The 18,692-nt window shown below is 32.0% G+C and overlaps 2 protein-coding genes across 3 annotated transcripts in view; one reads left to right on the top strand and one right to left on the bottom strand.

The window, feature by feature from the left end:
- LOC118182294 (innexin shaking-B-like) overlaps positions 1 to 18,692 on the top strand; it is a 220,116-nt gene that overhangs the window by 177,620 nt on the left and 23,804 nt on the right. Inside the window, exon 2 of one of the 2 annotated variants that reach the window (XM_085813965.1) lies at positions 1,022 to 1,124. The gene's annotated coding sequence lies outside the window, so the exon portion shown is untranslated. Of the gene's footprint in view, positions 1 to 1,021; positions 1,151 to 18,692 lie in introns of both variants that reach the window. The other variant, XM_085813966.1, reaches the window with a different exon arrangement.
- LOC118182295 (innexin shaking-B-like) overlaps positions 1 to 18,692 on the bottom strand; it is a 43,362-nt gene that overhangs the window by 18,909 nt on the left and 5,761 nt on the right. The window contains exon 2 of the mRNA XM_035351627.2: positions 17,170 to 17,901. Coding sequence (XP_035207518.1) covers positions 17,170 to 17,421 — 252 coding nt within the window. The 5' untranslated portion in view covers positions 17,422 to 17,901. The remainder of the gene's footprint in view (positions 1 to 17,169; positions 17,902 to 18,692) is intronic.

Raw genomic sequence — 18,692 nt, 5'->3', positions numbered from 1 at the left:
CAGGAAATTCTGCTTTGGTTGAACTCCTCCAGAAAAATAGCCATAACTTTCATAATTAGTCCAAATACGAATATTGGCATGTGGAAGACTAAATTTGAAATTTGGAATTTGTTTTATGATCGATTTCATATTTTGTAAAACTTTAACGAATTTTTTATTAACAAACTCAAGGATTTCAAAGCGAGCAATAGCAACACTCTTCGGGGGGGGGGAAGAAAAAAAAAGAACTTTTTTTCTCCAGCACGCGGAACTGTGTATCGAAAATTCTAAAGATAGGCTCATTTTAAAATTATTTTGCGACATTGCTATTAAACTGAATTTATTGGTTTAAGTGCAAAGAACATGATATTTAATAAATAAAGGTAACACATAAAACATTAAAAAAACGGCCCTTTGGGCGTAATTTAAAATCTGAAATCTTTCAGATTTTTAAAAAAAATTTTTATTTATACATTTTAATGATGTTTGTTTTAAATATCCTATTTTATGAACATCATTATCATCATTAAACTATTATTTAATAAGGTTTCATTTCTTTTTTTCCGGTCCATATTAACGATATTACAAATCAAATAACGTAGGCAGAAAAGTATATGGTCTTTATTTGGCAATTTTTTTTAACGTTGCAAATATATAATACCCTTTTATCTCTGCTATCACATTGAAACCGAGTTGCTAATATTGGTAGTAAAACACAATCTTGATGCCCTTAATGTTTATAGATCTAATAAATTCCTCAAGTTCGAAATATGCTTATTTAAAATTTTTTCAAAAAAACAAGGGCGAATAAAATCGAAACATTCTGTTTATTCTTCTGAGATCTTTAGTTATTTGGACTAATGTTGAATATGAAATTCTCGAGAGATGGTCTGTGTGGGCCCTTTGTATAGAACACAATATTTCAGTTTCGGTCGCTTGGAACTGTATGTACCTCCAAGAAAGAATATGTAGATTTTATTTTGTAGCATTAAAGAAGGTACTGGGTAACTTTCTTTATTAATTCGCTGTTTATTAATTCTAGCTGTCCCATTCTACGGATTTGGATGGAAAAGGGTTACATGGGTACACGAATTTGGAAGATAAAAACTGAAGAATGGATATGCAGTTTGCTTGTAGTTGATCAGGTAACTACTCACGCTTTGGCAACGAGGTATGTTTTGTTTTTCGCTGTTATTTTGGTCCTGTCCACCCGGACACCCTACGCATGTGAACAATAATTATTATTACTCAGTTTTGAATTTGAGTCTGCGACATTACAAACGTCACATGAAACGCCATTTTGTAAATCTTCAAATAAGGCCGAATCTTTGTTTTTTGTTTATCAGCAATTATTTGAAGCGCACGTCTAAGAAAATAGGATTTTTTGTTAGTGAAGAATTGAAGCTTAGTTTCTTTAGATTGGCAACAAATCCACTACTCTGCTAAGTTTCAAATGAAAAAAAAAATGGCTGCTATTGTAAAAAATTAGGCTTAGCTGCACTTAAGCAACTTTTAAATTGTTGATAATTCTACAACTATAACATGCAGGTTAAATAAAGGTATGTAAACCTTAGCCGGAAGATAAGAACAACATAATTCAATCATTTTTAAAGTAAGAAATGTTCAATTTACAAACATATAAGAATAAAGAAACTGAGCTCACTGAGCCGAGTAACAGAATGAATATATATATAAGATGAAATTTAGAACTAATATTTCACAAAGACCAGAAATTGAAATTCATAATTAATAAATTTCAAATAATTGCAACAAAGGATTTAAAAATGTTAAAACCAAAACATTTCAAACAAGCATGGCCCCATTAAAAAAATTAATGAAATTTAAAGAAAAATGAACAAAAACTGAAGAGAAATTCAATCAACCTCAATGCCACTACATCATGAGGGAGGAACATTGAAATCTCTCTTCTACAAAAATCCTTGCTTTCCTGTATCCAGAATTAGCCGATGAACCATTTCAATGTATTTTAATTATAATACTGCACCCGAAAATTCTGGCCCTTCACCAAAGCAAGGAAAAAACGAAGTAAATTCTAATTAGAATAGTCTTAAATAAAGAGCATTTTTTTTATTAAAAGAATTGAAAACGAAAGTGAAAAAACAAAATATTTCAGTGGAAAATTTTAATTTTTACCTTTAAACAGATAATCCAATGAGTTAAGACGAATTCACAACACATAGTTGAAAAAAATCTAAAATTAGAATACATAAAAAATAATTAAGAACTTCGATCACTCTCTTTATACACTAGTCTAAATTATAAGCTGTGAAACTTTAAGTAATGTACAGGTTTGCCATTTTGGCTTCATTAGCGAAACTAAAAAACCTTGGCCAGAAAGTAATCGCTCAAAAGGCTAAAATCTTGTACGAAATATGTAATTTTGAAACTAAAATAAAAACTTTTAAAATTTTAATGAAAATTTATTTTTATTTTTTAGTCAAAGAAAAAGACTTCATATTAATTGAATGAAATTTAAGTAAATTCTTACTCTTGTAAAACAAAAATGGGAATAAATAATATTATTTAGTGTAAAACTTTAATTAAATTTTAAATATAATTAATCCTTAAAAAAGACGCAAGAAGTTACCCAAAAAGTGATCAAATAGTTTTTAATAATTGTTTTGTAGATATGAGTAAAAAAATCTATAAAGTTGAATTTTAGCTTTTAAAGTTTGTTATTTAAAATAACAAAAAAAGTTGAAAAAGGGCACTAAAGGAACTATGTTAGAAAAGTCAAAGGTCTTCACGTCATGTTTACAAAAGAATTGCTTTGTAATACATATATACATATATTTAACTACTTTTGATGAGGCCAATTGCAACCAAAACGGGAGGTGCAAATGTACATGTTATTGCAGCGCCACATACAAAATTTTAACTTTCTGAGGCTATTCTTTTTTGAGTTATGCAAGATACATACATAAGTACGTACTCTTCTGAATGCATTTTAAATCAGTTTTATAATTCTTTGGAGGAAAAAAGTCCTTTATTCTGTCCTTACGTACAGATGCCTCGCAAAAAAATCGTTAAATTGCATTCGATAGCCGTAAAAATGGATATTTTCGTTGAAACATCATACCCGAAATTTTTCGCGATTACAATACTTCCTTATTACTTCGTACAATGAAGTAAAAATGAAAATTCTTTGAACTCGAAAATCCGAATACTATCCTTAAGCCCATTCTTTGATGAAAAAGGACTTATTCGTGTTGGATGACGATTAAGGATTTCAATCATTTTCAAAAATCAGAGGCATCTCATGCTCATTCCTGAAAAACATTGCATTTCTAAACTCATCATTAGACATCATCGCGAAACGTATTTTCCTGCATACCCTGCTCTTTTATTCTCTATAATAGGACGGAATTTTTGGATTCTCACTGCTAGATCTAAAATATGAAAAATCATTAAAACTTTTGTTGTTGATTGAGACATCGTGTTCTAGTTGCAAGAAAAATATGGCGGACCTACCATCTTCTAGAATTACAGCTTCATTAGCTTTTCTTTGAGTCGGGATGGATTTCGCCGGCCCGTTCATGATAAAACACAGACCAGGCCGTGTACGAAAATATTTCATGTGTTATTTTTACATTTTTGTTTTCTTTGCCACTCGAGAAGCTCATCTTGAAGTATTTGAAATCTTTCCTCTAAGGCTTATGTGAAAGCATTAAATAGAGCCAGGAAAAGAAAACCAAAGGAAATATTTAGTGACTGTGTGACAAACTTCAATGATGCTAACAAAGAAATACTCAAATCTTTCTTGTTATTTCAGAAAAATGATCACCTCCATTCGTTCCATTCTTTATTCCAAAAAAAATGTGAAATGCAGCTTCATTCCTCCAGCTGAATTACGGGATGGAGGACTTTGGGAATATGCTGTGAAATCTATGAAGTATTATCTTCGAAGATCAGTGGGAGCAACGATCCCGTATCCACAACCTTGATAACGCAAGTTGAAGCCCCTATGAATTTGAGGCCTTATTTCCACAATCTGGCAATCCAAATGACATTACGCCTTGACAATTTCTTATTGGCACCGTTCTCACATCTTTGCCTGAAGAAAATTTAGAACAATCGAAAAACATTCGTGACTACTGGAAAGTAAGACAACTAATTTTCGAAAAGTTTGGAAAAAATGGAGCCGAGAATATCTCTTTCAGATACAACATTGAAATAAGTGGAAGAAATGTCATGAAATTTTGTCTGTTAATGACTTAATTCCGACTAAGGAAGAAAACATACCACCTTTTTGATAGGAATTAGTTTAAATAATTCTTATGTATCCCGGACAGGTTTACAATGTTAGAGTTGTGGACATTCTAACTGGCAATTGAAAAATTAAAAAGACCTGTTATCACTCTGCATTTTCAAAAACCTGTTAAACGCTGTAGACTTTGAACCTTTTTTAGAATATTAGCTTTTTATCTCTTTCAGTTTTTGTTATTTTGCAGTTTTTTCATAACTTGTCACTAATAATTTGCAAAATTTTTCGGATAATTTTTTCCCTTCGAAGCTCTTGGAATACTATAAGACAGTGCTCCGCAACCTTTTCTCACCTGCGACGCACAAAAATTCTTTCTGGAATTTCGTGGCACACCAAAGAGTTCCGAGTTATCAAGGAAGTGCCGATAAAATTCAAATGCTGACACACTTACAATCACACACACAACCACACAACAGTGAAATATATAAAAACATTTAAAATAGACATTATTAAGGAAAAAAAATTGTCATTGTGTATTAAATACATGATAAAAAATTGCAAAATGTCAAATACATGTATTTGATTGCGGCAGACCTATATCCTACTCATGGCACACCAGTGTGCCGTGGCACACCGGTTGCGGAGCACTGCTATAAGAGGCGTGGCATGTCGTTATCAAGGTCATGCAGATGGCACTATTATTACGAGCGCAGTTTATTTTAGTTGATCACGTGACTGCTTAAACAACAACAACAACAAGGCTTTGTTTTTTTCATTTTTTGTTGTGATTCATAACTTTTGTTTTTCGCTTGAGAATAGAAAGCGCAAATACATGGAGTCCATTGCTTATTACAAATGTTTCGCATAGCACCGTCAACTTATATCCATAAGCGCAACAGTTTTAAAATAAAGTTCAGATCGAGTAGCTTAAGAGACTAAATGTTTTTAAAATCCTCCCTGTGTCTTTGAAAATGCTATTTTACAATACGATTGTATATAGATTACAATGCAATTGCATTTCAAAATTACCAATTAAATTCAGGACTTCGAAACCACTTATGAATTCAAAAGCATGTCAAATTCTTAAAAGAAAAAGCCAACAACGGCTTATTTACCCTTATTTACCCTTTAATACATGATTACTTACCCGGCTTATTTACCCTTTAATATATGATTTTACTTCAAAATAAAAAATATATTTGCAATGATTCATATGTAATATTAGAAACAAACGTAAATATCTCCACCCTAAAATTAAAATTATACATAATTTTCCATACATAAAGTTAAAATTACCCTTTAACATTCTTATGACAACTTACATATATTGTGTAAACGATTTTAAATGTTACGCACCTATAGAAAAAAAGCAGGAAACCACTAGGGATGTTAAACAACTTTTTAATTATCAAAATCTTAAAAACATCTTCAACTGGTCAGATACGATCTAAACAAAAATGACTTTACAAATGTAGTTATAAGAAAAAAAAAAAACCTAATGACTCGACAGGTGGCGTCCAAACTGAATGATGGTGGATGATTATTCGTCACCACCAGGATTTGATACGCTAATCCCTTGTCGCGCTTTAAGAGTGGAAGTATATAAGGTATTTTCTCCATCCTTTTGGAATTCCTTCGTGGTGTAGTTGGAAGCATACTCCACGCGTATTCGAGACGTCCAGGGTTCGAATCCTGGCGAGGACATAGCACATTTTTCACGTCTTCTGCTTCAAAATAGCCTAATAACGCTACATAGTGATATGATTTTATGTTGTAGTTTGTGACGAAAATTGTAATTGCAACACACGTCCTGAGAATTAAAACCTTTTGGAATTTCAAATATAAAAGAAAAGAATGTCAGCCATTCGCGTAATCTTGATTTAATTTCAGAAAATCAAAATACTTCAAAACATGGTGCGTGATTACTAAATTTAGCGAAATTATGAGTTAGTGTCAAAGTGAACATTATAGTAATCTGTTGAAAAAACTGCTTGTGAGTATCTAACTAGGCAACGTATTAGGTATTTCAAGAAAACTTCTTAGTTGAAACACAGGCAAAATATGTTATGATAATCATAAGCAGCGCATGCACACATACTCACGCTATGATAATAACAATTGAACTGTTGTTACAAACAAAAATCGAACAGTTACCCAAAAAATATACAAATTCAGTTCAAGAAAATAAAATGTCTGAAATATTAGAACTTAATATCATATTTTCAATAATACCCTTAAATGTCCAGTTTTGTAATATTTACAATATCAGAAGGGGTTTAAAGGCTTGGAAACGCTTTCTGGGTAAAAGTTTTTTTATGAGGGAGCTGTGTCTGTAAGCTGTTTTTCACTAGTAATATATACATTAGTAGTATTAAGTAGTAGCAGTATTAAGATCACCATTTAAAGAGGTTTTCATGGACTAATATCAATGTTCTTTGCTCGCTTGTAAAATTCTGGATATTTGGACAAACAGGCAATATGATCGTTATCAACCTACAGTGTGGGAATATTATTTAAATGGAGTTAGACTATCAAATACCTGTTTCAGCCAAGTAATGTTTCGGCCGCCTCGTTAGCTGCAAAATACTCTACCTCGGTGGTACGTAATTCACCTATGCACTGCTGTCGGTAGCTTTCCCAAGCTATTGCTACTCTGCTAAATTTAAGCACAATTCCAGATACTGATTTTCTGGTTATTGGATCACTGGCATAATCAATATCAGAATATACTTTCAGATTTCTAAGCTGAATTTTTTTTTCTATTTATGTGTGTATGTAAACGTTTAGTTTAAACGCTTTACCAATTCTTTTTTTAAGTCAGCTTTGCCAAAATATGTGAGCAGAATAATACAGGGAAACAAATGGCAGGCCAGATAGGGTACATTTTCTGAATTGTAGCATCTTCCGTAAATTATCCCTTTTGTATGGGTACACAGAGGCTGTTCCCAAAAATATTTAGACGACTTTGCTTTCCTGTAAAAAAATCGCCTGCTTGGGAAAAAGTTTTCAACTGCAGCTATATTTTTTTAAATTGTAAATTACCTTATGCTACTTAAAAATTTTGTTTGCATGCAAAATGGCGCCTTTATAGAAGCAATGGACGGAAGGCTATGTTTGTGCTCTTTCTGAAGAAAATTATTCCTATCTGGTTACTAAAAAATGTTGCGAAAGCCATGATTTTTCGGTACATAAAGCAACGCTAAATATTGTCGTCAATAACAAAAGGAAAAACATCAATGTTTGGCTTCAAGGAGTAAATTTTTTCAAAAGACATATCCAAGGAAAAAACGGAATGTTTCGAATGTTGTAAAGGTAATTTAATGTTAAAAGAAAATCCGCGAATTCAAAGGTTATTTGTATAATCATTTAAATGCTCTGTGTCTACTGTAAACAAAGTGACTAATGGTTAATGAATCTTAAAAAAGCGTAAAATATGTAACGTGCCGCGTCTTTCTCCACGACATATCGCCGAAAGCAGAACGCGCTGCATAATTTTCTATGAGAAATAATTATTCACACAAAAATATAAAATATTGTCATAATAGATGAATCTTGGGTATATTTAAATGATCGCAATAAAAAGATCAATTTATTATTGTCAAAGGAAGAAAAAATCTTAGAATCTGTTTCGAAGGGTCTAAAGAGAGTTTTCAAAGGGATTTATGTTTGTGGTTTTTCCTATAACGGCAAAAAAAAAAAATTAAATAGAGTGCTGAATAACTGTTAAGGTGTGTTAAGTAAATAAAACTCCACATATTATCAAGAACATATTCTATATCCAATTTGCAAATGTGAAATGTCTTCTTTTTACCCTCAACGCGATTAATCGGTAGAAATACATCAAGCCAAAGCAAGCAGCCATACGTCAAAATCCACTGTTAATTTCCCGGAAAAAATAGAACACGAAACTGAATCGAAGGCATACCCTTCACTCATATCCCTACTAAATCTCCTGATGCATTTTTGCCCATGCGTAAAACCCATGCATTTTTGCGCTTTTGGACTTTTAAAATGCATATTGTCCAAACACCGACCTACAACCTTCTTTGGACTCGGGAAAGCTGTTCAAGAGGAATGGAATAAAATACCTCTTTCGATACTAAAGAAGGCTTTTTTGTCTTGGAAATTACGTTGTAGAAAGACAATGAATTATAAGGGTTATCAAATGAAACATTTAAAACACAAAAATTGTAGGTAAGATATTTCTTTATATACCATGAAAATCGTGTAAAAAATGTGCGAATAACCTCTCTAGATGCAGGATTAGCATCACTCGTGGACCTTCTTCAGTATCTTGTTAGTATAATTCTGTTGAGTGATATTTTACAGCATTTTTATTTTATCAATATTTTACAGCCAAGAAAATATTCTGTACCTTTGTGTATTTCATGCTGGAGTTCTATTGAAAAATTATCTTTTAATTTCTGAATCAGGAATAAGAAGTCTGTCATCAACATATAATGCTAATAGCAGTTTTTACTCTTTTCCATCACTGTAACATAAGTAGAGATCTGTCTTGCTCTCCTTCAAACCATACCATTCTTCATTCACAGAAATTCATTAAGTTTGGCATTCCAACATCTGATAACTTTAGTCTACAGAAACTTTTGATCAGTGGACATACTCGATCTGACTTGCCATCATAGTCTTCTGGTTGTTGCTTATAATTATTAATCCAAAGGGGCTTTGTCCCTGACGGACTATTGTTTTCGTTTTGCGATTTTGTGTTGGTTCACTATAAATGTCCGTTTCACTTTTCAAACTGTTGCCACCAAATGTTAGAGTCCTGCATTATATTTGAAGAAATTAAATATTGAAGTATCTGCATAAATGTATGCATATTTCTCGCATTGTGATAATACAACGGCACATAGAGCCATCGAATTTTGAATGACGTAATCCTACTGCGAATATGGTCATGTGGAAGCCCAAATTTGAAATTTGGAATTTGTTTTATCATCGATTTCATATTTTGTAAACGTTTAACGAATTTTTGATTAACAAACTTTAGGATTTCAAAGCGAGCAATGGCAATGTTGTACAGAAAAACATTTTTATCTCCAGCGCGCGAGACTCTGTATCGGAAATTCTAAAGATATGCTCAATTTAAAACTATTTTGCGATATTATTTTTGAACTGAATTTTATAGTTTAAGTGCGAACGTGATATTTAGTAAATAAAGGTAATAGACAAAATGTTAAAAAAACGCCCCTTTAGACGTAATTTAAAATCTGAAACCTTTCAGATTTTTTCCCTTTAATATCTCACACAAAAATACAGATTTGACATCAAAATGTACCTAGGCTAACTCTTGATTTGTAGCAACACTTATTATCGAATGAATGGTTTCAGAGCAAGCAACAGGGCTACGCAAGCTTTGAATTTAACAATGTTTCTTTTTGCATGATATTTTACACCGATTAATTCGCAATAGCTTTTCTTCTTCCTGGTAATTCTGCATACCCTGTCTCATTCTTCGCAAATTCATCTTCCTTCGCAACTTCTCGATCAGCCACGTTCTTTGATTGCATTGCTTAATTTTCTAGTTATATGAGCTCCACAATAATCACTTAATCAGATGCTAAACTGCTTTTATTTCTCTTTCCTTGAATACACTGATTACTTTGATTTGCTTCATCCGGATTTAATTCACTCGTAGTATATTCCTGTTTAACAAAATTCTTCAATATTTTGTTCCTGAGAGATAGTCGTTGATCTGACTTCAAAAACTGTTGATGTTAAGGCTAATTCAAAGGGAAAAACAACATATCTGATTCCTTATAACGTTTGTGTAACTATACTCGATAATAAATTTTCATAATATCGCTTTTTTCCACGCTTTAAATTATTTACACAGCTTTCCCTATTTAATTACTGTTTTTTTTTTTTTTTTTTTTTTTTTTTTCAACTTTTATGTACTATTTCTATCTGAATTATAAGTTTTACTTCCCTCAAGCTTAGTTTTGGCTACGAGCGCAACAAATTCATTTCGTCTGGAGTATTCTAAAGATCGTCTTTGCTCTACTGAAAGTAAACGTTTCTTAATTTAGTCAGTATTTGCTGCTCTTCTAGTCGTGCACATCAAGCCATTTTTAATGATTTTAGTAAATAAGTCCGTCCTCCACAGTCTCTAATTTTGCTCTGTCCGCAGTCTTTATTGTATCTGCTGGATCATGCAGGAACGATAAGAACTGCAATTGACATGCATATTGAGCATGTATATACTTTTATTCAGGTAACTCATGTAATTTCATCCACACATCATTGACCATTCTGCATATAGATACAAAATCACATATTGAGTTTAACGTCCAGGAAAAGATTCCACAAGCTACTGTATTGCTGTTATCAATTCTGGCCAAGTCATTATGGCATTGATTCCGTATTCCGTGAAGCATCATAAGGATATGACGTATTCCGTGAGGTTACAGCCGAAAACATCGCGGCAAAAACATCGCGGAGAAAACAACGCAAGGCGAAAACGTCGTGATACAAAACATCGTGATACAAAATATCGTCGTCCAAAATAAAGCGGTTCAAAAATTTTGCAGTTTAAAAACATCGTCGTCGAAAATATCGTGGTAAAAAATAAAGTATCTACAAATCATCGCATGACGATAACATCGCAGACATGCTTTTTACAGGCTTTAATAATTGTAAATGGATATTTCCATAATGATTTGTGAGCGCAAGATGGAAAGAAGGATATTCTTTACTTTCATATTTTTTATTAACTAATAAATTTTTGCTGAAAAAGTAAGAAGGAAATTTAAGCATAGAAAATTAAGGCAACTTATAGCACTTAATATAATTTTAAACTGACATAGTTAATTAACAAAGGTCATTAATAAATCATTTTTTATAAAGTTTGTACTGGAAATTTTTCATTAAAAGTATAATCTAAAAATGTTTAGAAAAAGGAAGCTACGTAACTGCATGAACTTATCTATAAAAAATTGCTAATTATGAGATTATTTTCTTCACTTTTGTCAATCTAATACTCTTAATGAAAATTATTTCTTCTTCTGCTTCAGTTTATTCTTAAGTATTAAGTTTCCTTCTTACTTTTTTAGCAAGAATTGATTAGTTAATAAAAAATATGAAAGTAAAAATTATCTTTCTTTCCATCTCGCGCTCACAAATCATTATGGGAATATCCATTTACAATTATTAAAGCCTGAAAAAAGCAGGTCTGCGATGTTATCGTCCTGCAATGATTTGTTGATACATTATTTTTTGCCGCGATATTTTCGACGACGATATTTTTGAACCGCTTTATTTTCGACGACGATATTTTGTACCACGATGTTTTAGAACTGCGATGTTTTCTCTTTGCGATGTTTTCTCCCACGATGTTTTGTAGCACGACGTTTTCGCCTTGCGTTGTTTTCTCTGCGACGTTTTCGCCCGCGATGATTTTGCCGCGATGTTATCGGCGGACACCATTCCGTGAAGCATCATACGGATATGACGTATTCTGTGAAGCATCATAAGGATGTTTTGATATGACGAACTAGTTAAATCACACTTCAGACACTTTTTCCTTCACCATAAGTAAAATTTTGGCCATCTCTGTTTCTTTTTGACTCAACTGTTTGAGCCAAAAAATTTATCTTTTGTAAACAGTACTGTAATTAATTTTTCTGAAGTTTTTTAATGTTTTTCCTTCACACAGAATACTTTAGGATTAACTCTGCAAATGAAACCTTGCAAGCTTACGTCAGGGCCAGCATTTCTGGTCAAATTGTGGAATTGAGCCTATAAACTCCTCATAAAAACTGCTAGTAGATATTTAACTAGATAACAGACTAGGTGGTTCGAGAAAATTTTTTTAACTTCTTTTAACTACAGAACACACGCAAAATATGTGACGATAATTCAGTTCAGGAAAATAGAATTCCAAAATGTAGAACTGAAGTTCATATTTTCAACAAGATTAACACGCGCTCTTCTTGCTGAGTAATTTTTTTCTGAAAATTCAAGTTGATTCGCTCAGTGAAAACATAATTCAGTTTTTTTAGCATATTGGCTTTTGGACATTTTCACAACAAACGTAAGGCATATGTTTGGGATCTTAAAAGCTTTAATTATTTAATAAAATGCCTTTCATAGCTGCACTTAATCCTCTTAATTTTTCTATACCATAGTTTTTCTACGGCTTTTCTTCAGGAAAATATCAACATGATTATAAATGTTTTGCCCAAAATCAACTAAAATAATTATCTTAATTATTTAATATCCTTTAAAGACCTTTCCTGCTGCATTTAGGCGTTATTTTCTAAATGTATTCCTTATTTCTCTTACATTTCGTGGTTATTTAAATTTAGTATAGCTACTGCATAATATAAATTAAAGAGTGAAAAATAAGAATGATTCCATATTTTTCGTTCTTTTGTTCAAAAATGGAGGAAGACTTCCAAATCTAGTTTCTTCTATTTCACTCCGAATAGCAAATTATCTAGTATTTTGAAAGATTTTCTTTCACATTTATCATTGGACAACATGTGGTATGGTCTATGTGCTTCCATTTAACATTTTCATGTTTTAATATTTAAATTATTTTGTTTTAAATTATATCAGTTGCTACAGACATTGCCATTTCCCTCGAAAAATCGTTCATACTTTTTCTTTTCACCCCTATATTTGCTGGCAAATTTTAAACAATTTTAAGCAACTCATACATTTTATTATTTTTGGTGCTATACAAAGGTAAATCCTTTGTATGGTTTTTGAGATATTTAGTTAACTTCTTTTTTTAAAGTATTCATTTTTCTAAAGCAAGTTCTTTGAAATTTGTAACAAATGTATTCTGTTTATAGTGACTAATCAGAGACCAAAAATAATTTTATTCAAATTCCCTTTTTCACTTTATTGTCGATTTCCATATTTTTCCGTTACATTTACTTTCATATAAAAATCTACTCCTTACAGACTTTTAGTATGTTCTATGGTCCTGTAATACACCGATTCGGACAGGTTTTTAAAAATTAAAACGTTAAATAATGCAAACTGTAAATGTACAAAATTCGTTTTGTTGCGAGAATGCAACAAAACGAATTGTGTACGGTTCAGGTTGTCGGTACTCTTAATTTTCCTGAACGGTAAAGACAAGCGAGAGAACTCTGTGTAGAATATGTTGAGAGGTTTGTTTATTAATTGGATTAATATTTTTAGTTGTCATATTTAATAATTAAATATTTTCCCCAAAGCACATACAGCCCAAATGAAAAGGCAAACTTATATTCATTCTTTAATTAGATTACATATTACGGTTTCATAGTATTTAAGGCATAATCAACACTGCGTATGGAATTTTTTTTGATAAATAAAGTTTGCTTATGTAAAGAACATGTATCCTTTCTGTGACATCAATGTTTCAACGGTTCACAATACCTTTTCTCCTGTAATGTTCGGAGAACAGTCTCGCGTTCTGGGTATCGTTTGGTTTCCGACGCACGAACTATTCTTCAACTGAAGATGAATTCGCGCTTTTAGGCAGGTTCGTTCAAAAATAGCTCGGCGCAAACTTCAAGCTAAAGTTTACGGTTTAAAATAATGCGGCTGCAACTTTCTATCTTCCGTCATGGATATTATGACAAGTGAAGAAAAGTTGTTTATGCGTAACGCAGTGAAAAAAAAATCACGTGGCCGGCAGCTCCCGTGTTTACTTTCTTGTGATGTATATATTCTTTCTTGAGTGACTGTGAAGTTATCCACCATCTTCCGATAATACACATATTTCAGCATGTTTACATAGCCGCAATTTTCTTCAGTTCTCAAAATTAAAAATTCATTCATTGTGCTGAAATTGGCGACGCTAAACCGAGATTATTGAATTTTATTTAATGTAATTTGCGAAGAATACTCATTACTTCTTTGTACGAAGTAAAGGAATATTGTAATGATGAAAAATTCCGGGTACCATATTTCAACGAGAATATCTATTTTGACCGCTATCGAATGTAATTGAACGATGTTTTTCCCTGACATCTGTATGTAAGAATAGAATAAAGGACTCTTTTTTCCCCAAAAAAATTATAAAACTGACTTAAAGTGGATTCAGAAGAGATTTTTTCGGGCCATCTGTATGTATGTACGTATGTATCTCGCATAACTAAAACCGAGTACCCTCAGAACGTTGAAATTTCGTTATATAGGACTGCTATAACATGCAGTTGTGCATATCACTTTTTTGGTTGCAATCGGCCGCACCAAAAGTATATATATATATATTTTCCTGCGGCCGATTGCAACCAAATATATTGTGCATTTTTTGCTTTAAAAATGATTGACTTATGTTGTTCTTATTTTCCGGTCAAGTTTTTTTTGCCTTTAGTTGATCTGCATGCAATAGTTTTAGAATTATCAGCAATTTAAAAGGTGTTTACGTGCGTCTAAGCCTAATAGAGTAGCCATATTTTTTTACATTTTAAATATCAGTGTTCTGCACCTTCAGTGTCTTTTTGCCGAGTGGGACCAAAATAAAACTTTTAGTTTCTAGCACCGAAAAATCTGCCGCCGAATTGCTTGTTTTTTCGAAGAAACTGTAATTTTAATTGTATTTTTTTAATTGTTTTAACTGTATTTGCTGTTTTATGTTTTTCTGTATCTTTCAATTTTTAAAGAAAATATTTTGAGTTTTTTATGTATTTTTGCCTTACGGCGAATTAAGAACTGAGTTTATTGAATGAGAAATATATCTCTAATGAAATTCGTGAAATTCGAGAAAATAAGTTTAAATGAAATGCAGGAAAAATGCGTATAATTCAATATTCCTTACAAGGAACTCGTGTGGTGTACACATCAGCTCTTTTACAAGGAAATTATAAACTGCGAAAAGATACTTCATGAGAGGTGGTATGAAATTCCACTTTGCTTTGAACGGGATTAACATTTCCTACGCAAGAGAAATTTTGCTGAATTTATGTATAGTGAACAACATACAGGTGACAATACGACCTCGCTCAGTTCCGTTCGAATATTGATGGAGAAAACACCCCAGGGAGACAGGCCCAGGATCTATCATCACCCCTGTTCCCCAACCTTCAACCTCTCGAGAGGACGTTCGGCTCGCTATGTATTTAGAGTGCCCCCATGCTTCAAAGACACAATACATTTACAAGCACCCATGCCTTCTCCGCAATTTGACCTGGTCCCTTCGGTATCGCAGTAAGCTCCCCTAATCACTATACCGTCTGGGCGGCCCATAACAGGACTAGAAGAGAAACACGCTAATGTGACAATCAAAATCGTAAAAACAACCTTAAATTTAGCGTAAGTATAATGATATACTTACGCTAAATTTAAGGTTGTTTTTACGATTTGTATAATGATATACTTACGCTAAATACAAGGTTGTTTTTACGATTTTGATCGGCCCATAACAGTTTACAGTATTTAATGATCACCCGTAAATGATACTTGAAGCCCATAATAGTTTTTAATGAAAAAAATGTATTAAAATATAACCCAAAACTTTTCAGTTTTAGTATTTAAGACAATTATATCAAGGGAAATAACATATTAGATTTTGGTAAAATATATATATTGGAAGCGGTACTTTACTTGAAGCTCTGAACAGATTATGGGAGAAAAGTACATTAGGATATAATACAAAACTTCTCATACTTGGTGTTTAAGCACTCATGGTTGAGAGTAACATATTACATTTTGACTTTGTATGATGAACCGGAAGTGGTACTTTACTTGGAATTCTTGGAATACAGATTTTATTGAAAAAATATATAATCGTTATAAGAAGAGTTTAAACTGAAATAATGCAATACATATTAAGGCTATTATATCTAGACATGATGTTTATTTACGTTAAGCCGCAGAAAAGGACGATTTTCAAATCGATCTTTTTATTTGCAGAACTTTAGATTCTTATAATTACGTGTTACGTAATTTCTTATAATCTCCGTGTTAGGGAAAAAACGCATTTATTATTCTCTTGCATTGTTGATGCTGACTATGCATAAGAGCAAACAACAGATTCGAAAACATCGATTCTTTACTTTTTACTGGTACTAGAACGCATAGTAGTTCTCATTCAACTATAATTCAAGAGCTAACGAGCATTGTTAACTAACACCTAAATATCGCGAGGATATAGGAGCAGATCAAAGTGCATTTAGTTTTTCTGACACAATAAAAATAACACAGAAGAAAATTAATTTGTGGTATTCCTTTCCATATATTACAAACCCTTAATATATTGCTAATATATATATTCCTTAATATATTACAAATATATATTCCTTAATATATTACAAATATGTATTCCTTAATATATTACAAACATATATTCCTTAATATATTACAAACCTTTAATTTCCTTTAATTAAAAACCAAGTAAGGTGCTATTCAAACGATGATTCTCAGCTGCTTAATAAAACACAATTTTTAATAAAAAGAAATAAATAGGCAAACATTTGATTATAAGTTTTTTAAGAAAGGTTTTTATAGAGTTTTTTTAAACAGATTTTTTACCTAATAAAATATACAAAAATTTTCTATTATAAGATTATTAATCGGAAAGGTAAAAACTGTCAGTCATTACTTCTACATGCAAAGAAGCCTCCAAATGAAAGCCCGAAAAAGGTATGTACTGTTTCTAATGTTCCTAAAGTTAAATCATTGGTAACAAGAGAAAATCCGGCGACGCAGAACTCATTCGCAATGTCTTTAAATATTTTTATAGCAATGATAAATATAATAATAAACCAAGGCTTGCAGCTTAAAAAACATAATGTTCACCAGAATTTACCGAAGCATGTGGCTCAACACAGAACGATGTATAGAACCTTGCATAAAAACTATAATTTTGACACTTGACGAAGCAAGAGTCAAAATTATTTTTGACTCTCGCTTCGTCAAAAGTCAAAAATCAACAAACGGTGTATTTATCATCGAAAACGAAGAAACAAAACGAGATAAAGATTAAATTACCTTTTCGGACTTACCTTTTTGGCGTAAGCAGAAGGAATGGTATATGTGGTATGTATCCAACAATACGTGTTGATGATGGAAGAAGGAATGTCCTGCCCGTGAATGCAGTCAATGGGATCACCTACATATTGCTTAGTAGTCACCACTATGCAGAATGTCAGTAGGCAGAGAACGGTGAACGTGTAGTGCAGGCGGAAGACTTCGTTGTCGATATGAGTCCTCCCAACCTTCACTAGGCTCTTGAGACTTCTTAGAACATCCAACATAGTACGGTCTTAAACTGGGATTGTGCTGCAGTCTGCGTAGTTTGTATAACAAAGAATTCATGTATTTTAAATCTTCTGGTTTAACTTAGTGCAAATGACATAGCATTCTCGGCAATGATGGCAAGGTATAGCTTTCAAATGATTGGCAGAATGCGAATGAATATGTGATTTTAAGTAAGGATGCATTTTGGAAAAGGAATTTCAAAATTCATCAGCTAAAAAGAATGCGTCATGATGTATTTGCAAATGATGGGACCTTCAAACTCTGCTTCGTCAGCATTCATTTAAGAAAATGGTTATTTAAAAAATAAGATCTTGTCTGCAGTACAACACAGACACTGGATGAATGGCATTATTTTTAAAAGATTGGATCTTTTCTTTAAGAACTGCATTTCCGATAAATTTTATATTTCTGTTTCCGTCTATGATTTAGTGTAATATGTTATCATTCAGGATTTTTTATAAAAATGGTGACTAGATCTGAAAAGAAAATGAAAATGTACATCAGTTATATATGAACGGAACAACTTAATGAACAATAATTTAAATTCAAATTGATTCATCTATTTTAATATTTATATAGATAAAGATATAATTCTTCGACTTCGGTCAATAACGTAAGTGAGTGATGATAAATTGGCACATGAAAAGCATAACTTGAGCCTTAACGAATGGCTTCATGAATGAAAAAATCAATGCAGATTTCATAGTATAGTGAATTTATAATTAATTTATTTGCGCATAATCCAAGCTTCTCCTGACACCCAAAATTTTCATAAAATGTGTATTTTATACGATCTTATCAACATACTTCTATATCTGATACCTCGTACAGCTGCAAAGTAAAAATATACCTCTCTTTATTTTGGCTATGCTGTGAAAAAATAATATGAAAGTTAAATCGCAGGGCATGAAGAAAAAAGTAAAAAGGGAAAAAAAACTAACAGTGCAAGCGTTAAAGACTGCTTAAAGAAGTTTCCTCGATAAGTTAAAAATAATGGTTGTTTAGAATAGCTTATATTTACTCCAAGAAGTACTTTTGTATTGATAATTAAGTTTTTTTTTTTTTTTTTTTTTTTTTTTCCTCTCTCTGTTTTGTTTTTCGGTAAAAGTAACGACTTTGCGAATTCTACCCATGTACTAAGTTAAAGATTTCTATTATTTAACTATTTTAACAGCTAAGAAAAGTCTACCCATATAAAGTTATAAAGTATTTCTCCCGCCTTCGTAGTATAGTGGTCAGCACGTTCGACGCGAATTCGAGAGGTCCG

Source organism: Stegodyphus dumicola, chromosome 3 (assembly GCF_044657685.1).
Source record: "Stegodyphus dumicola isolate Sdum_Otavi_A_Nest chromosome 3, ASM4465768v1".
Classification (NCBI taxonomy): Eukaryota; Metazoa; Arthropoda; class Arachnida; order Araneae; family Eresidae; genus Stegodyphus; species Stegodyphus dumicola.
The sequence above is the reverse complement of the archived record's forward strand: the minus strand, read 5'-3'. Positions and strand labels throughout refer to the sequence as shown.